A 17,550-nucleotide genomic window follows, 5' to 3' on the forward strand; every position below is an offset into this window, starting at 1 on the left:
TGTGTGTACTTCCTGTATGTCTGTGTGTACTTCCTGTATGTCTGTGTAACCTGTCCTGAAAATCTATCCTTGCAAGTAAAAACCGGTTAAAAAAAATCTCCTGTCGTCGAGTGTGGCTCCTTAAGTGAGATAAAGCGAGAATATTTTTCTCCAACATTCCTCAGCTGGGTTGTCTCCAACAGTAAATTGGTTGTTGATCTAATGAAACTTTCTGAAACTACCATTGAAATCCTTCCAGTTGTTAATGAAATATTTTTATCCAAACACTTCAGACAAAAACACCGACATGAAAAAAAGACATTATGGCTTTTTCACCTTCGTCCTTTCAGCTTTCCTAAACCAATGAAAGCAAGTCCACTCAAATATTGTGCACTAAGGGGAATCTCAATGCTGATTTAAGAGAAATAAAGATGAGAACTTCCATCAGGTCTGGTCTGCTCCACATCATGCTCTTTGTGAAGTCCAGATGTTTCCGTGAGAAACATGAACCTGTACAGATGTGACTAAATCAATGAAATGAGAACTAACTTTCTCGTCCAGGTCTGCCTTTGTGACGAGGATCTCCTCCGTGTGGACAACCTGTATGTTGCTCTTCAGACTTCGACCCTCCTTATCGACGATCTTCGATATCAACAGGCAGCCGTCTTCAGACACTGTCAGCAGGAACTGATCGTCATACGTGATCTTCATCTGAGGACACGGTCATGTGTTTTAGATCACTGTGTCATTCAGTATTCACAAACCATTTTATTTTGAAATTCTCTATACATCTTTTTCCAATCTAACTAATTCTGCATACTTTGTTGTTTTAACCATGCGTATATCAAAAAATTCAGCTCATTCATGAAATGGATGCTATAACCTTTGTTTTTTATCATTTTCATACATTTCAAAATATTTAACCTTATTTACAAACAAAAATATATTTAGGTTTTAGTTAGACTTCTGATAATTTGGGCTTTTAGCTACTGAACTGCTTTTACAGTTATCAACTCAGTTTCAGCTTTTCCAGCAAAGTCATTCAGCTCTCAGCATTTTCTCACAAAATATAATTTGTCTACTTTGAAATTTCACTCTTGAAATGACACAGAAGTGTGAAGATCTGTTGGTGTTTGGACTCACCTTTGTCACAGGGCCACGGTGAGCATGGTGCACGAGCCATTCCCTCTGGATGGGTAATGGGTATTTAATGGCTCTGATGGTTCCACCGGAGGTTCCAGTAAAGACGACATGACCCGAGTGAGACACTGCAAGGGTGGTGTGGGCTACCTCATCTGCTGGGAGCTCCCTCAAGATCTGGAGAACCAACATCCGTAAATAACTTAAAGGCTTAGAAGGGATGCATATCTGCTGTGGCCTCATGTCAGAGTACTAAACCAAGATGGTTTTATTTTGAGAAGGGACGGCGTTGCAGTAGCTGTTTTTGGTCAAACCTTGAATTTATAACATGCATGATCTCCCTGAGATACTGGCAATGAAGCTCAGCTAGCAAATTTGATCTTATTAACTTTAAAAATGACCAATGATACCAACTGAGTTATATCTATTTTGTGTTGGTTGATGTCAGTTAGCTGTGGCAGCCAGCTTGAATGAGATTGGCTCCAAATGGTAAGCAGAAGTAGATGAGCCTCAAATGATTACTTTGAGTTTGTCCAGTGCTTCATGAGAAATTTTGCTAACAGACAGACAGAGATGATGCCAATAGTTAACAACAAAATGTTCAACATAGATGTTTTACAATTTGTTATAAGTTCATTTGTAAAAGCACCTCAGAGCTGCTTTTATCTTGTGCTCTGGCTGACTTTAAATCACGAGGTCATCTCTTAGTGGCCATGTTCACACTCACCGTGCACATGCTTCCCTCCATGAATCTTGAATGAACTTGCTCTATATGAAAATTAGAGTTGTCTTTCTTAACTGTCAGAGATATTAAAGCTTCTGCAGTAGTGCCTGAACGTAAACCAAACTAGAAGTCCAAATCTTGTTTCTGTTCCTTTATTTGTTTATTTCCCCATCAGTTTCTACCGTAGTAGAGACTATTCTTCTCGGGGTCCACACTTAAAACACTGCAATTAAATCAAATTTTACAAAAATACAAAACTTAATTCCCAACATCATACAGAAATAATACCATCTGGCGTTCTTGGTGTGCTGTGGCTCCTGACCTGACAGTCCTGTATCTCCTTCAGGGTGAAGTCTGTTCCCACAGCCATGATGGTCTTGCTGTCTGAGGAGAAGGCAACGCCCGTGTAGTTGCAGGACTTGATGTACTCCGACTGCCGCTGCCCGGTGTGTGTGTTCCACTCATACACTGCCCCATCCGTCCCACACGACACCAGCCGGCTGTCATCCAGGCTCCATTCAATGCATTGTACCTGGAGGACAGACAGACAGACAGACAGACAGACAGACAGACAGGCAGGTCACATGTGGAAAAAGAACTCACTGGAATGGCTGCTGTCCAGACTCACCTTTCCATTATGGCCCTTTAAACTGAGGATTTTCTCCAGAGTGGTGAAAGAGTAGATATGAATGAGATTTCCATCAACAGCTGCAAACATGTGGCCTCCAAAGCTAAAGGCACACTAAATATGAGAAAAAGAAAGGGTTGGAACAAAAAGTCAGAGCCAGTAGCACAGGATAAGTTTATTACGGTAACAACGTATAAAGCATTGAAGTGTCCTTTGTCCTGTTAATAGTTTATTTTGTACATTTTTTGCTATCAAACTACTTTTGCGTAATTTCAGATATTTTACTGTGTATACATCAAAACCTTCAGTTTTATTGAGAATAGTGTGTACTTTTGGTTTTTGTATCATTTATACTTTCAAAATAAATTATCTTTACCTGAAATAAAACTCCCCATAGAAATGCAATGGGATGAATTTAATTTCTTCAAAACATTGGCTCTGTAATTTGCTTCAGGGAATTTGCTCTATTTTTGTAATCCTATACTTTGTTTAGCAAATGTTCTGCTGTTTTTGGTTACTGTTCTGCTATTGTTAACTTTCAGCTGCTCTGCTGCCTTTAGCAACTCTATAACTAATTTTGGTTATTGTTACTTCTTGTTTTCCATTACTTTTAACTTTTAGAACTTGTGTTCTCAATGTTTTAAAATCTTTGACTTTTTAACAAAATTTTGATATATCGTTTAGTTTTTAGAAAGTTAGATGATTTTTTACAAATTTTCCATGAAATGTTCAGCTGACAGTTGATGTTATACATTTTAACATTTGAGTTGCTTAAATTTTTCAAGTTCATTAAGTTTCATTCACATGAGAACAATGTAGAGTTACCAATTAATTTAAAAAGCAAGAGGTTTCTGTCCATGAGGCTAACACTCTGCTTTTAGGTCTGGACTTAAAGTCTTTCCTGTTTGACATCAGATAGTCAGAGTCAGAGTTTCTTTATTGTCATTCGCACCTCATGTGGTACATGTGGTGGAGCGAAATTATGTACACTGTGAATGTAAAGTGCATTATAAATAAAAGTTATTATTATTATTACACAGGGTCCCAGTTACATCCAACAATAAAATGTAAAAGAAAAACATCAACTAAATATACACTAAACTAGTGTTGTAGTACTCGAGACCGGTCTTGGTCTCGAGACCGGTCTCGAGACCACTTTTTGACGGTCTCGGTCTCGTCTCGGTCTCGACCGCATTTGGTCTCGGTCTTGTCACGGTCTCGGACATTGAGGACTCGGGATTTTTTTTCAAGACCAGTCAAGACCACAACTGTGAAAATATCACTAAATTGCCAGAATATTGTCCAGTTTATTTGTTAACATCTTTGCTTTTACTGGATGCAAAACATACCGATTCAAATTCAAGCGATAACGTGACTCATAGCAGCTAGCTACATGTTTTTGTTACCACTCCAGTGTTGCCAGATTGGGTGGTTTACTGCCAATTGGCCAGTTTTCGTTCTGATTTTGCTGGGAACTCTGGGAAGATTTTTGTTGGACTGTTCCGTTTTGCCACATATTGTTAAATTACCTTGGCTTGTACTGATGTGGGTTTGTGTTCAAAAAGTAAATATACTGTAACAAATATAGATTGTGCAGGTTTTTGTGTGATGTTGCGGTTTTTAACCGATTTTTTGCTGGAAAATCTCGACTCTATCTGGCAACACCGAGCCCACCTCCTTTCACTCGCAAGCGTCAGGGAAGAAAAGTTAGACTTGTTTGTGTTTAGAACAAGAGAAGATGTCTTCTAAATCTGCTGTTATAAAGTTTGGCTATTTGAGTCACAAAGAGTATCCAACATCCAACTTTTATCGACACCTGGAAAGGAAGCACAAAGAAAGGTAAGCGCCGCAGCTTTGTGTAAGTGATGCTAGTAAAGCTAGCTAGTTAACGTTATCAATCTGCCTCTCTTCCAAGAACAATACAAACAGAACGTTTTATCAAGTATGGTTTATTTGTCATATGCAAAATCAACACAAGGTCGACAACAATGCAGTGAATTGCTTAGGACGAGAAAAACAGTCTTGACTCGCCAAAAACAAACAAAAAAATAACAACAACAAATACCAAAGCATGCATCACAAATACTAAAATAAGGGACAAAAAGTTGAAAAAGTAATTCATCGACATTAAATCTAAATACATCTAAATTAATTAATGTGTGTCAGACTCAGACCCGCTTTGTTTAGCCCTTAAATGAGTTTTACTTTATAACACTGATATAATTAACATATTAAGTAAGCAAATTCACTGTTTACATAAAGTTAAATCAGGTCCTCTGAGTGTGTGTTAAAAGAAAAAAAGTAGAATATTATCTGCACAGCTTTTTTCTACCTTTTTTTTCTTTTAACACTCCCAGAGGACCTGATTTAACTTTTTTTTAATTTTCTACCTGGGTTATTGAGCATGCATAAGGACAAATTCACTGTTAACGTTGAGAGACTGAGGGGACAGGGCATGTGGTAACAAAATGTAGAAACGTTTCATCTTTCATCCAAAAGACTACTTGACTTCTTAACAAAAGACTTCATTGTAAGAGGGACTGTCTTCTTCTTACATCGCTGATATTGCTAGTATCACTCAGCCCCCTGTGAATAGCAAGCAACCATTAGGGTGCCAACGATTCATTGTTAGGCTGATGGTCTCCCTTAGCATATTTGGCAAACTGGTTGATCCACTGTGAGAAGGTGCTAACTGTGTTTAATATGTCCTGATGCATGCTCAATCACACAGGTAGAAAAATCTTAAAAAGTTAAATCAGGTCCTCTGGGCGTGTTAAAAAAGTAAAAATAAAAGGTAGAAACATTTCGTCTTTCGTCCGAAAGACTTCCTCAGGCTGAGGAGCTGCATTCAGCTCAGCCCTATAAATAGTGCCTCCTCACAGTGGACCAACCGTTTGTTGTTGATGAAACTAGCTGCTCACATGTTCAAGGAGGACCATCAGCCTAATGATGGATTGTTAGTACCCTGATGGCTGCTTGCCTTCACCGGGGGCTGGGTGATACTAGCAATCACAGCATTGTAAGAGGGGGACAGTTGAACCCGGAGGCCTCCACCTCTGTTTAAAGATGGATGGTTTCTTTTCACAAAGATGGCCTCCTTTACTCCTCTCTCAAACCATTGTTCCTCTCTATCAAGGATGTGAACATCTTCATCCCTGAAAGAGTGACCGCTGGTCTGGAGATGAGTGTAGACCGCAGAGTCTTGGCCTGAAAATGTAGCTCTTGAGTTTAATATAGCTCCTCATATTGAAGAAGTCTTTTGGATGAAAGACAAAACATTTGTATAATTTTTTATTGTTTAAACCCATCCAGAGGACCCAATTTAACTTTGTTAGATTTTTCTAAGTTTAATTTTTGCTTATGATAAACAATGGAGGATATATTTGACATACATTTATGAAGTTGCTACTTATTTTTAAGTGTTCTTTTGATGTAATTGATGTTCATGACCAGATATACTGATTCCTCCTTTGCATTTTTTAGGTTCCTGGAATACAAGGCAGGGCAACAGAATGATGTCACAGTCACACAGCCATCAATTTCATTATTTACGCAGAAAGTGCAGCTCTACAGCCCACAATCACCAAGGCAACAAGCCATCAGTCAAGCCGTTGTCCAAGATTTGATCATTGGGTGTTGTCTGCCTCTCTCACTTGTGGAAAACAGTCATTTTAAACACTTTCTTGAAGTTATGGATAGTAAATACACACCAATCTCTAGAAAAACGGTTTCTGATAGACAAATTCCAGAGTTGGTAATCAAGGTCAAGGAAACTGTTTTGGAGAAACTGAAGACCCAGTCATCTGTGTCATTAACAACTGACCTCTGGTCTGATCGCAGGCTACACTCCTTCCTTGGGGTGACCGCCCACGTGTGCTACAAATCAAAGGATTCCTATGCACTTGAATCCTACCTGCTGGACTGTAGGCGTTTCACAGGCAGACATACTGGAGAGCACATTGCGTCTGCCTTTCAGGAGATCACAGAGGAATACGGTATCATGACAAAATTAGCTATATCATAACAGACAATGCTGCCAATATGAAATGTGCTTTCAAAGTACACATGCCCCAATCTGATGACAGCGAGAGTGAAGAGGAGCATTTAGATGACGAGCACCTGTGGGAGGACATTAATTCTCAGGAAGACACCGAATTACCCTGGTCATCTGGTGCACGTCTTTCCTGCTTTGCACACTCTCTGCAATTAGTTGTGAATGACGGCATGAAGGAGGTCAAGGCCATTTCTCACACAATAGCCAAAACATCACGGTTCACCACCTTATTGCATAGCAGTTCACAATTCAAAGACAAGTTTGAGGCTACGTTTGGCACTAATAGGACCATTCCAGCTGCAAACACAACTCGATGGAACAGTATATTTAAACAAGTACAGGCCTTCACAGCTCTGGACCACAAAGCCCTGAATGAAATGTGCAGCAAGGATCACGAGGAGTTGGTGTTTAGTGCCCGTGAGTGGAACCAGCTGAAGGAACTGAGTGCAGTTCTTGCTCCATTTTCTGAGGTAACAGACCTGACAGAAGGGGAGAAATCAGTTACCATTAGTATGGTGGTTCCAACTGTCCTGGACTTGAATACACACCTCCTCAAGATGGAGGACACTCGAATGCAGTGCCAGTCATTGGTCAGAGCCCTCCAGCAGTCTCTGGTGAAAAGATTTTCTGGAATCTTTTTAAAAACAAGCATGGCCAAAGACAGTGGAAGAGAGGAACCTTTTAACCACAATGTTTACTTCTTGGCCACCATGCTGGATCCTCAGTTTGGCTTAAGCTGGGTGGACTTAGATGTTACCAATGGGGGAAATTCAACATCAGTGAAAAAGTTCAGAGATGAGCTTAAGAAGACACTGACAGGTCAGTATATATTTTCTCTGCTGAAAATAAATGTCTTATTTGCAAAATCATAAATCCTAAAATATTTCAAATTAGTTGTCTATAAAAGCCTTAACTAGTCTTACAGTGGAATTCATAGTCTTCATTTCATCTGTTTACTTTTGTCATAAAAACATATTTTGTACACTCTGAGCCTATTGAAACAGATACTCTATATTTAGGCTGGTAACATGCCTATTGTACACAATCCTGACTCACTTTTATATTAAATGGGACTGTACTTATATAGCACCTTTCTATCTTATCAGACACTCAAAGCACTTTACATTACAATCTGTGCCTCATTTACACATTCATACGGCACTCTATTAGATCTCTACAAAGCTAATTGAACAAATCATTCAAAGGAGACTAATCAGAGCTTTATCACATTCATACACTGATGGGACGCGCATCGGAGGCCCCTAATAAAAGGTCCTAAACGTATTTAATTCAACTCTGATATGTGCATATCCTTTTAAATCTAACTCAGTCATTGTGTTTGTGTTTTTCAGAAACATTGATCTTAGAGGTGGAGAAGATGATGGACATGAAAGAAGACACCTGCTCAGAAGTTGTGAATGTGGATCCAGCCGCAGCCAGTGATTCGCCACCAAACAAATACCCTCGCCTTCTGTCCCGCTACAAGGCATACAAAAAGCACAGCTCAGACCAGGATTCAAGCATACACACACAGATAAGGAAATACTTTGATGCCATCCGTGACTTTGACACAGACAATGCACTTGTCTTCTGGGCAAAAAACCACACTAGATTTCCACAACTGCACAATTTGGCAATGAAGGTCCTATCAGTCCCTGCCTCCTCTGCACCAGTGGAAAGGGTTTTCAGTCGAGGAGGCATTTTAATGAGACCCCATCGTGCACGTTTAGGCCACAGAATGTTGCAATCACTCATATTTCTTAAATGCAATGAAACACTTCTTTAAACTCCAATAATCAGTTAGTCATCTGGACAGTTTTTTTTTTTTTTTTTTTGTGGAAAGACTGACGTTTTGCCCTCCGGGGGCTGTCCTCTCCCCCGTCGACTCCTTCCAAAATGCAGCCACAGCCAAAGTGGGATTTTTTTGAAGTAGTTATGCATCGGGCAAACTTTGTGTTGCTTTGTATAGCTGCAACGTTGAAATTGATTAGCCTCGTGGTTTTCTTTCTGTAGTAGTTTTTGTTCACATTCCTGGCTGCCTGCAGTGCAGTTATTTCTCTGAAACTTTATGAATATGAATAAGCTACTAAGTTTTCTTGGGTGATTTTTATGATACTGTGTTTTTTTTTCTTAATGTGCCTTGGATCATACAATGGAAGATCCCCAAGCAAATACACAAGTCTAAATGAAAATTAAACAATTTTAGAAAGTAACTGACTTCAAGTTTCCAATTTAATCCTAAAGACTGCATTTATACTGCCCAGTATTTCATGTTGACTTCAAGAGACCAAAAGAAGGTAAATGCATCTTGAGTTTTGTTTTATTAGGATCAAAATGGGTCACTTAAATTAGAGTTTAAATAAATTAAAGTAAGCATGCACAAGTTGTGTACAAAAGACATTGCAGTACAAAATTCATTTCACAAACAACACTGTTTAAAAACGTAAAAACATTACTGTCTGGTAAAATCATCAGTTTTGACACATTAAAAAGGCTCATAACTTTATAAAAATATTTTATAATAACATTTTATTTATTTTTTTATTTTATTTGTGGATTTGGTCTCGAATTGGTCTCGCCCTCCCTCGGTCTTGGTCTTGTCTTGGTCTCGGACTTTAAAAGTCTTGGTCTTGTCTTGGTCTCGGACCCTAAAAGTCTTGGTCTTGTCTCGGTCTCGGCACACTCTGGTCTTGACTTGTCTTGGTCTCGGGTTAGGTGGTCTTGACCACAACACTACACTAAACACTCATAACATAAAACATTGAACATCAGCACAAACATGAACATGAGTCTGTGAGCAGATGTGCACGCATGAACACATCAACATGAAACAGATCAGCAGCAACATGAAACAGATCAGCAGCAACATAAAACAAATCAGCAGCAACATGAAACAGATCAGCAGCAACATGATGTGATTTTTCACAGTGATTATTCTAGTTAGAGATTCATGAGTCTAACAGCCTCAGGGTAGAAGCTGTTCCTCAGTCTAGTGGTTCTACACTTAATGCTCCTCAACCTCCTTCCTGAGGGGAGTGGGGCAAAAAGTGTGTGTGCTGGGTGAGTGGGGTCCTTCATGATGCAGGTGGCCCTCTTCCTGCACCTGGAGGTGTAGATGTCTGTGATGGTGGGGAGACTGATTCCAACATCTTCTGTGCAGCCTTCACCACTCTCTGCAAAGCTTTTCTTTCTGCAGCTGTGCAGCCTCCATGCCACACGTTGATGCTGGAGCACAGGATGCTCTCCACTGCACACCTGTAGAAGGAGGTGAGGACTGAGCTTCCAGACCAGCTCGCCTCAGCCGTCTGAGGAAGTAGAGTCTCTGATGAGCTTTCTTGATCAGGCTGGTGGTGTTGTTGCTCCAGCTGAGGTTGTTGTTCATGTGTACACCCAAGTACTTGTAGCTGGAGACCACTTCCATCGCAGATCCTCTTATGTTTAGGGGGTGTATGTGTGTTTGTTCCTTCTGAAGTCCACAATCATCTCATTTTGTCTTCTTCACATTGATGTGAAGGTTATTTTCTTTGCACCAGCTCTCCAGGTGTTCCACCTCTTGCCTGTAGCTGGACTCATCGTTGTTTGTGATGCATCCCACCACTTCTGTATCATCTGCAAACTTTACAATGTGACAGCCTGGATGGGTAGCTGCACAATCATACGTGGGCAGAGTAAACAGGAGAGGGCTCAGCACACATCCCTGAGGAGAGCCAGTGCTGAGGGTTATGGTGGAGGAGGAGAGGTTGTGGATCCTCACTAACTGTGGTCTGTTTGTTAAAAAGTCTAGTACCCAGTTGCAGATGGAGGGGCTTAGTCCTAGTGTGGATAGTTTGTCCATCAGGGTTTGGGGGATCATGGTGTTGAAGGCGGATGTGAAGTCCACAAAGAGCATACGGACGTAAGAGTTTTTCTGCTCCAGGTGGATGAGCGCAGTGTGGACCACAGAGGAGATGGCATCCTCTGTTGATCGGTTCTCACGGTATGCATACTGATGAGGGTCCTCGTTGATGTTGATGGTTGTTTTGATGTGAGTCATGACCAGTTTTTCGAAGCATTTAGTGACTATCGGAGTGAGGGCCACTGGCCGATAGTCATTCAGACCAGTCACTGTAGAGCTTTTTGGGACTGGGATGATGGTGGCAGTCTTCAGGCAGGTGGGAACTGTCTCCAGGGTAAGTGAGGTGTTAAAGATGTCTGCCAGCACCTCACAGAGCTGATCAGCACATTCCTTCAACACTTTTCCGGGGATGTTGTCTGGGCCAGTTGCTTTGTGCGGATTAATCCTCCTGAAGGTACTCCTTACTTCTGCTGAGGTCACGCTGAGATGCTCTTCATCCGGTGGTGAGGTGAGTCTGGTGCTGGGTGGTCTCATCGGGTCTTCAAAGCGTGCATAGAACTTGTTGAGGGCATCAGGCAGAGATGGGTCTTTGGGGCATTGTTCGCTCCTTCCTTTATAATCTGTTATGCACTTAATGCCCCTCCACATGCTCCGAGGGTCTTGTGAGATGAATTGACCCTCAATCCTCTGTGCATATGTGGACTTGGCCCTCTTAATACCAGCAACCAGCTCTTTTCTTGTCCTACTCAGCTTTTCTGAGTTTCCAGACCTGAAGGCAGTGTTCCTGGCTTCCAGCAGGGTGCTATATATAATATAGTTAGGGTAAGCATAGGTTTCCTGAGCTATCTTTTAGTTCTGTTGCTATAGTTGCTGCTGGAGGACAAATTGACCACATTTCCTCACTCTACTTCTGTCTTTACTTGCTCTACTCTCCATGTCTTTATTTGTATTTATATTTTTTTAATCATTAACAAGCATTTTTTTTAGCCATTCTGCATCTTTTTCCTGTCCTCTCGAATGTAAGCCTGTTGAGGCAGATGTCTACCAATCCTGAGGCTGGTTCTGGTTCTGCTGGAGGTTTTACAGATATAAGAAAGTTTTTTTTAATTTCCTGTCATCAATGTGCCATTCAAGATTGAAAACTGCATCAAAGTTGAGATGAAATAAGATAAAACTTTATTGTTCCCGCAGGAAATTGTTCTGCCAGAGATCTGATCAAATCTGCTGGCTTCTTTAGATAATGTTTACTAATAGGCATTTAATTTTTTAATTCTCAATTTGTATGCATCCTTTATGATTGTCTATTGTTGTCTTTGTTGTTCCACTGTTGTCGTCACTCTTTGGTAAAAAAAACGTCTCCTTTGTAAATGAGTCCCCGAGGCTCAGTGGGATTAACCTGTATACATAAAGGTTGAATGAATGAATCTTATAATGTATGAATGTTTTAGCACAGTGCCCTGAGATGATATGTTGGAAATTATATATATATATATATATGTACATATTATTTATATATATAAACAACCATTCACTTCTCTCACTCACACCTAGGGACAATTTACAGTTACAATCAGCCTAACATGCGTGTTTTTTGGTCTATAGGAGGAAACTGGACTACCTGGAGAAAACCCACGCATGCACGGAGAGAACATGCAAACTCTACCCAGAAAGGTCCCTGCGAGATTTGATCTGGTACCTTTATCGCTGAGAGGTGCAGCTCTACCAACTGTGCCACCCTGCAGCCCTCAACAGTCATATAGCTCAAAATACTGTGTTCTCTTCAAAACGGTCATTTCTCCAACATAAAATACTGTGTAAACCTAAAAACTCATGTCTTCTGCCTCTGACCGTTCAATACTCTTTAAAATCATAGTTTTTACAGTGACTACATGAGGCTTACTTTTCAGTTTGTGTTTCTGCCATGAAACATAACTGGGCTGTCAGTGAGTGACAGACACTGTTGTGTATGACAACCAGATATCACCCACTGGCAGCAGCTATATCATTTCCTTTAGTTTTGTTTCTCTTTGCATTTCCTTCACAGTGCAACATAAAAGAGACAGCTGCTGTGTTGAACCAATCCAATGTTTTTATAATAAAGTTTCTGGTTCAAGTTTATTGTTCACAAAATGAATCAACCCACCTCCCTGCATCCACGCAGCGTAAACTCCTTGAAGCTACGGATGTCGTCAATAACCAAGTTCATCAGCTGGAGTTTATCAGAAAAGCCCACCAAGATGAAGAGGCCAGTGGGGTGCAGAGCTACACTGTAAGCCTCACCATGAAACGTCTTGTACAGCTCCAACTCCCTGGTGACAGTTCCAACAGAACAAGAGGTAAATGCCAAACTGGCGTTAGTTTATAAACATATAAACAAAAGTACAAAATACATTTAGTACATTTTTACTTTGTCTCGTAGTTCCAAATGCGAACGGAGCGGTCAAGAGAGCAGGTAGCTACGAGGGGCTTACGGACGCAGATGGACAAACCAGTGATTGAATTGGAGTGGAAGGGCTGAGACAGGAACTCAAAATGGTGATTTCCTTCCTGAAGGACAGAATTTTAGATTTTACATCAACTTAATAATTTAAAGTCAAGTTAAAATCGTGTCAGGCTTTAAACAAGAATAGGTGAACTGCTTATTTACAACACTGGATCATTCTTATGAAGGGTGGAATGTGACAAAATTAAATAAATATCATAATTCAGTGTATCATTTAATTATTCAATGCATTATTAAATCATTAAATATACAATTAAATGATTAAATACACAATTATTTAATGAAATGTACCATGAAATAAATAAACGTACATTTAAAATTCTTTATTTCATGATGTATTTTTGCAAATGCATGAACAAGTTTTTCTGCATCATTGTTAGATGTTTCTAATTTTAAGAATATTACACAGTAAAGAAAAAGCACCCAGTATACTGCCGCGTACATCCATACGCAGAGGTACGTGCGTACCCCACCCCCAGCGTACCCTCCGTGCAAAACTCAAATTTTTACGACGGCATACGCGTACGCGGTGTCGCACAATAAACTGCCCAGCAACAGACTGTTTTGTATGCGGCACCAATGTATTAAATTCCCCTTCTTCATCCCTGATCTGGCCTTTTCTTTTGTTTTTTTGCAAAGAGGCAGTGATCTCTTCCTCCTCCGTTGATGCCATGACTGAAATGGTGAGAAATGGAGGAATTTGTCACGAGCGAATCAAACTCATGTCCAGCGTGGCTGCAGGAGGGTCTGGAGATTTCCTGGTGGGCTGGTCTGATGTGTGGGCTGCAGAGCCAGTGCTCTGTTTTTTTATTTTATTTTTAGATCTTTTTATTAACAACATATAAACACAGAACACCGCTGTGGCAGAGGCTGCCAGCGCTCGCTCGCTTTTTTTCTTTTTTTCCGACCTGTCAATCAATCCAGTAGGCGTGTCAGCAAATGACCAATCGGCGACCTCAATTTGTCCCGAAGGTAAACGCCCCTCGTCTGTGAAGCTGCTCTGCAGCTGCTCGGGGTGTACGCTGGAGTATCATGTCTGAACCCTCTGCGTACAGTACACGCGTACGTACGCGTGAACGGATGTACGCGGCAGTATACTGGAGCCTTAACACAGGATCATCCTGATTAGGTCAATGGTGTCAAAGAGGGAGCATTCCAAGTTAAAAAAAGAGACTTCCTGTTCTGAGGGTGCGGGACTTTGATGACGTCAAAATATGACACAGTGGATGGTCGGGCATCCAACAGGGATGAGTCATGTCAAGTTTCGTGCATTTCGGTCTTTCAATGTGAAAGTTATAGTGTTTGGAAATGTATTGCATGAAGCGAAATTCTGAGGCCTGGCCACGCCCCTTTAACATATATGAAAACGCGAGCTTTAGATAACTTTTACTCTCCAATGTCTTAAGGGCATATCATCCAAGTTTGAAGGCAATACATCAAAATTTCTAGGAGTTTGTTAATATTTGCAATTAAACAGCCAAAAACGACCCTTTGACCCAAAATGTCCGACTTCCTGTTGGTTTTTGGACCAGGGCTCCAAGAGACTTTTTCACAGGTCCTAAGAAGATACAGATGTTCCCCGAGTTTCAGAATTATCGGTCCAAAAATGGCTTGGGGCTGAGGTTTTAAAATATTCTAGGGGGCGCTTTGGAGGCTAATGGCCACTTATCATTGCTTCCTGTTCAAGGGGTGGATAATGATTGATCATACTGATTTTGGTGCACCTCGGTTCAAAATTTTGGAATTTAGAGCCAAACGTATGGCGACGCTGTTACGTCTTACTATGCCACGTCGCGACACCCACATGCTCCACCCAAAACTGTCAGTGTTGAAAAGCAAGTTACACCAACATGTCTTTGGTCACTGGACACACCATCATGCTGATCAGGTAACAGGGGTCAGATAGGGATCGTACAATGTCAAACTTCATACTTCCTGTTGTCAGGGGGCGTGGCTTAAGTGATGTCATGATTTGACCATTTAGTCTAGCAGGGGACCGGATGTGAATCAATCACTGAAGGTTTGATGTCTCACACAGTTTTGTTGTAGGAGCTATTAGCGTTTCGTTTTTCATGGTGAGATGTCAAACTTTGAGGTCTGGCCCCGCCCCTTCAGCATGCTCCGAAACAAACCGTTTAGATAACTTTGCGTCCCCCATGCCTTTTGACCCAAATGGCCAAGTTTGAAACCAATTGAGCAAAATCCCTAGGAGGAGGAGTTCAAATGCGGAGGCTGTAAATTGCCAAAAAGGTGTGAAAATTGGGACGGCATTCCAAAATGGCCGCCTTCCTGTTTATTGTACAACGTTTGTGCCAGAGGGTTTTCTGTGCATCTTGGGGAATTGGACAAGCGTACCAAATTTCATGTTTCTACGACAAACTAACGTTAATGCGGAGGGTATTTTGAAAATTTGTATGCGGCGCTATTGAGCTGTTTCTGTTGCAATTTTTACCACGCCCTTAAAATACGTAATTTTTCACCAGTCCTGATGCGTCCGCCAAATTTGGTGATTTTTGGGATATGTTATAGCCCCCAAAACGCCAATTCATTTGGCGGAAAAATTGCAGCTCGGGCCTGAACAGAGCGAATACATTAGGCCTTCGCAGCGCTTCACTGCTCGGGCCTAATTTATCCCATGCTGTAATGGACTGCATTTTGGTAAATGGACTGCATTTATATAGAGCATTTTTATCTTATCCAGATACTCAAAGTGCTTTACAACACAATATGTGCCTCATTTACCCATTCATACAGCACTCTACTAGAGCTCTACAAAACTAATTGAACAAAAAACTCTAAAGAGACTAATCAGAGATTTATCACATTCATACACCAATGGGACACACATCGGAAGCAATGAGGGGTTCAGTGTGTTGCCCAGGGGCACTAGGGCATGTGACTGCTGGTAGATTCGAACTCCCAACTCTTGCATTGGAGGAGAACTGCTCTAACCACTCAGCCACAGCCGCCCGCAATAATAATAAGGTAAAAACCTTACCTAATGAAAGCATATTAAAGTTCAAGTTTTTTATTGTCATTTGCATCACATGTGGTACATGAGATGGAACAAAATTGTGTACTCAAGGTCCCAGATACACCCAAAAGTAGCAAAAGGAAAATTATATATATATATATATATATATATATATATATTTTTTTTTTTTTTTTTTTCCAATCTCTCCCTGGCCCAGGCAGTCCTCCCTCCCTGCTTAAAATCTGCAACTATCATCCCAGTGCCGAAAACATCTACCATCACCAGCCAGAATGATTACCGATCGGTGGCTCTCACTCCAGTAATCATGAAGTGCTTCGAGAGACTAGTTCTCCAGCACATCAAGGACTATCTCCGTCCGAACTTTGACCCCTACCAGTTTGCATATCGCACCAACAGGTCCACAGAGGATGCTATTGCAGTAGCTCTCCACACCTGGAACCACCTGGAGCCACCTGGAACAACAGCACAGCTATGTTTGAATGCTCTTTGTGGATTACAGCTCGGCCTTTAATACAATCATTCAGGACATTCTTATAAATAAAGTGGACTATCTCGACCTCCTCCCCCCTCACATGTACCTGGATAAAATACTTCCTAACCAATCGACCCCAATCTGTAAAACTTGGTCCCCATCTCTCCTCCACTCATATGCTGAGCACTGGCTCCCCACAGGCTGTGTGCTGAGCCCCCTGCTGAACTGTCTTTACACCCATGACTGCAGCCCGGCCCACAACAACAACTTCATTGTCAAGTTCGCCGAAGACACCACAGTGGTCGGACTAGTCTCTAAGGGAGATGAGACATATTGGCAGAGACATTTTCATCTTGGATGAACCAAGATGGCCACACTCAGAGCAGTTGCAGCTTCACAGGCTCCCGGTACTATCCCAGTTTTTAGAAGTTTTGATATTGACTCTGTGCCTGACTCCGCACAGCGGATTTGCCACGAAACATAGCAAAAATCAGCAACAAATTCAAAACAACGCTCGGCAGAATGCAGATCTTAAAGTCATCTACCTGGAAGCTGCAGCAGAGGCGATCCAACGGGCAGAGGAAGAGCTGCTCCCGGCTTAAGAGAAGAGGATGCCGGGCGGGGGCTATGGTGAGGCTACGAGCTAACGCTAAAGCCGGAAAACTCCCGATGATCCTGATCAAAATTCAGTCTGTGTTAAAAGCCAGGGAGTAAAAATGTGTTTTTAAAAGAGTTTTAAAAATGGACAATAAAGGGACTTGTCTGATGGGAAGAGGGAGATCGTTCCACAGTCTTGGAGCAGCAACAGAATAATTAAAAATGTTGTGGGGTTTTCTGGGTTCAGACCTGTAATTACTGTTAATTTGTCGGGTCGGGTGGGGTTCAGAAATTATGACTGCGGGCTGGGGCCAGGTCGGATCAGATTTTTTGGGCCCAAATGCAACTCCATCACATAGCTTCCTCCCACAGATCAAAAACATGCATGTTAAGCTGATTGGTAACTCTAAATTGTCCTAAGTGTGAGTGAGAGAGTGAATGGTTGTTTGTCTCATTTATCTCCATGTGGCCCTGTGATGGACTGGAGACCTGTCCAAGGTGTACTCCGCCTCTCGCTCAGTGATAGCTGGATATGGGCACCAGTGACCCCCGCAACCCAAAAAGGAAGAAGCGGGTAAAAGATAATGGATGGATGGATGGATGGATGGATGGATGGATGGATG

The 17,550-nt window shown here is 41.4% G+C and overlaps 2 protein-coding genes across 2 annotated transcripts in view; one reads left to right on the forward strand and one right to left on the reverse strand.

The window, feature by feature from the left end:
* cfap57 (cilia and flagella associated protein 57) overlaps nucleotides 1-17,550 on the reverse strand; it is a 72,674-nt gene that overhangs the window by 38,379 nt on the left and 16,745 nt on the right. Inside the window, exons 6-11 of the mRNA XM_037679078.1 lie at nucleotides 12,768-12,907; nucleotides 12,504-12,669; nucleotides 2,472-2,585; nucleotides 2,166-2,375; nucleotides 1,123-1,296; nucleotides 529-690 (exon numbers count right to left, since the gene is read on the reverse strand). Coding sequence (XP_037535006.1) covers nucleotides 529-690; nucleotides 1,123-1,296; nucleotides 2,166-2,375; nucleotides 2,472-2,585; nucleotides 12,504-12,669; nucleotides 12,768-12,907 — 966 coding nt within the window. The remainder of the gene's footprint in view (nucleotides 1-528; nucleotides 691-1,122; nucleotides 1,297-2,165; nucleotides 2,376-2,471; nucleotides 2,586-12,503; nucleotides 12,670-12,767; nucleotides 12,908-17,550) is intronic.
* LOC119411648 lies at nucleotides 6,471-8,321 on the forward strand. The gene is made up of 2 exons (XM_037678553.1): nucleotides 6,471-7,344; nucleotides 7,878-8,321. The coding sequence occupies exons 1-2, from the start codon at nucleotides 6,513-6,515 to the stop codon at nucleotides 8,309-8,311; spliced, it is 1,266 nt and encodes a 421-aa protein (XP_037534481.1). The 5' UTR covers nucleotides 6,471-6,512; the 3' UTR covers nucleotides 8,312-8,321.

Source organism: Nematolebias whitei, chromosome 7, assembly GCF_014905685.2.
Source record: "Nematolebias whitei isolate Nwh7 chromosome 7, NemWhi1, whole genome shotgun sequence".
NCBI lineage: Eukaryota > Metazoa > Chordata > Actinopteri > Cyprinodontiformes > Rivulidae > Nematolebias > Nematolebias whitei.

Coding starts and splice junctions, on each gene's coding strand:
- LOC119411648 (XM_037678553.1), top strand. CDS start 6,513: ATGAAATGTGCTTTCAAAGTACACATGCCCCAATCTGATGACAGCGAG. Junction 7,345..7,877: donor GCTTAAGAAGACACTGACAG/GTCAGTATATAT, acceptor TGTGTTTTTCAG/AAACATTGATCTTAGAGGTG.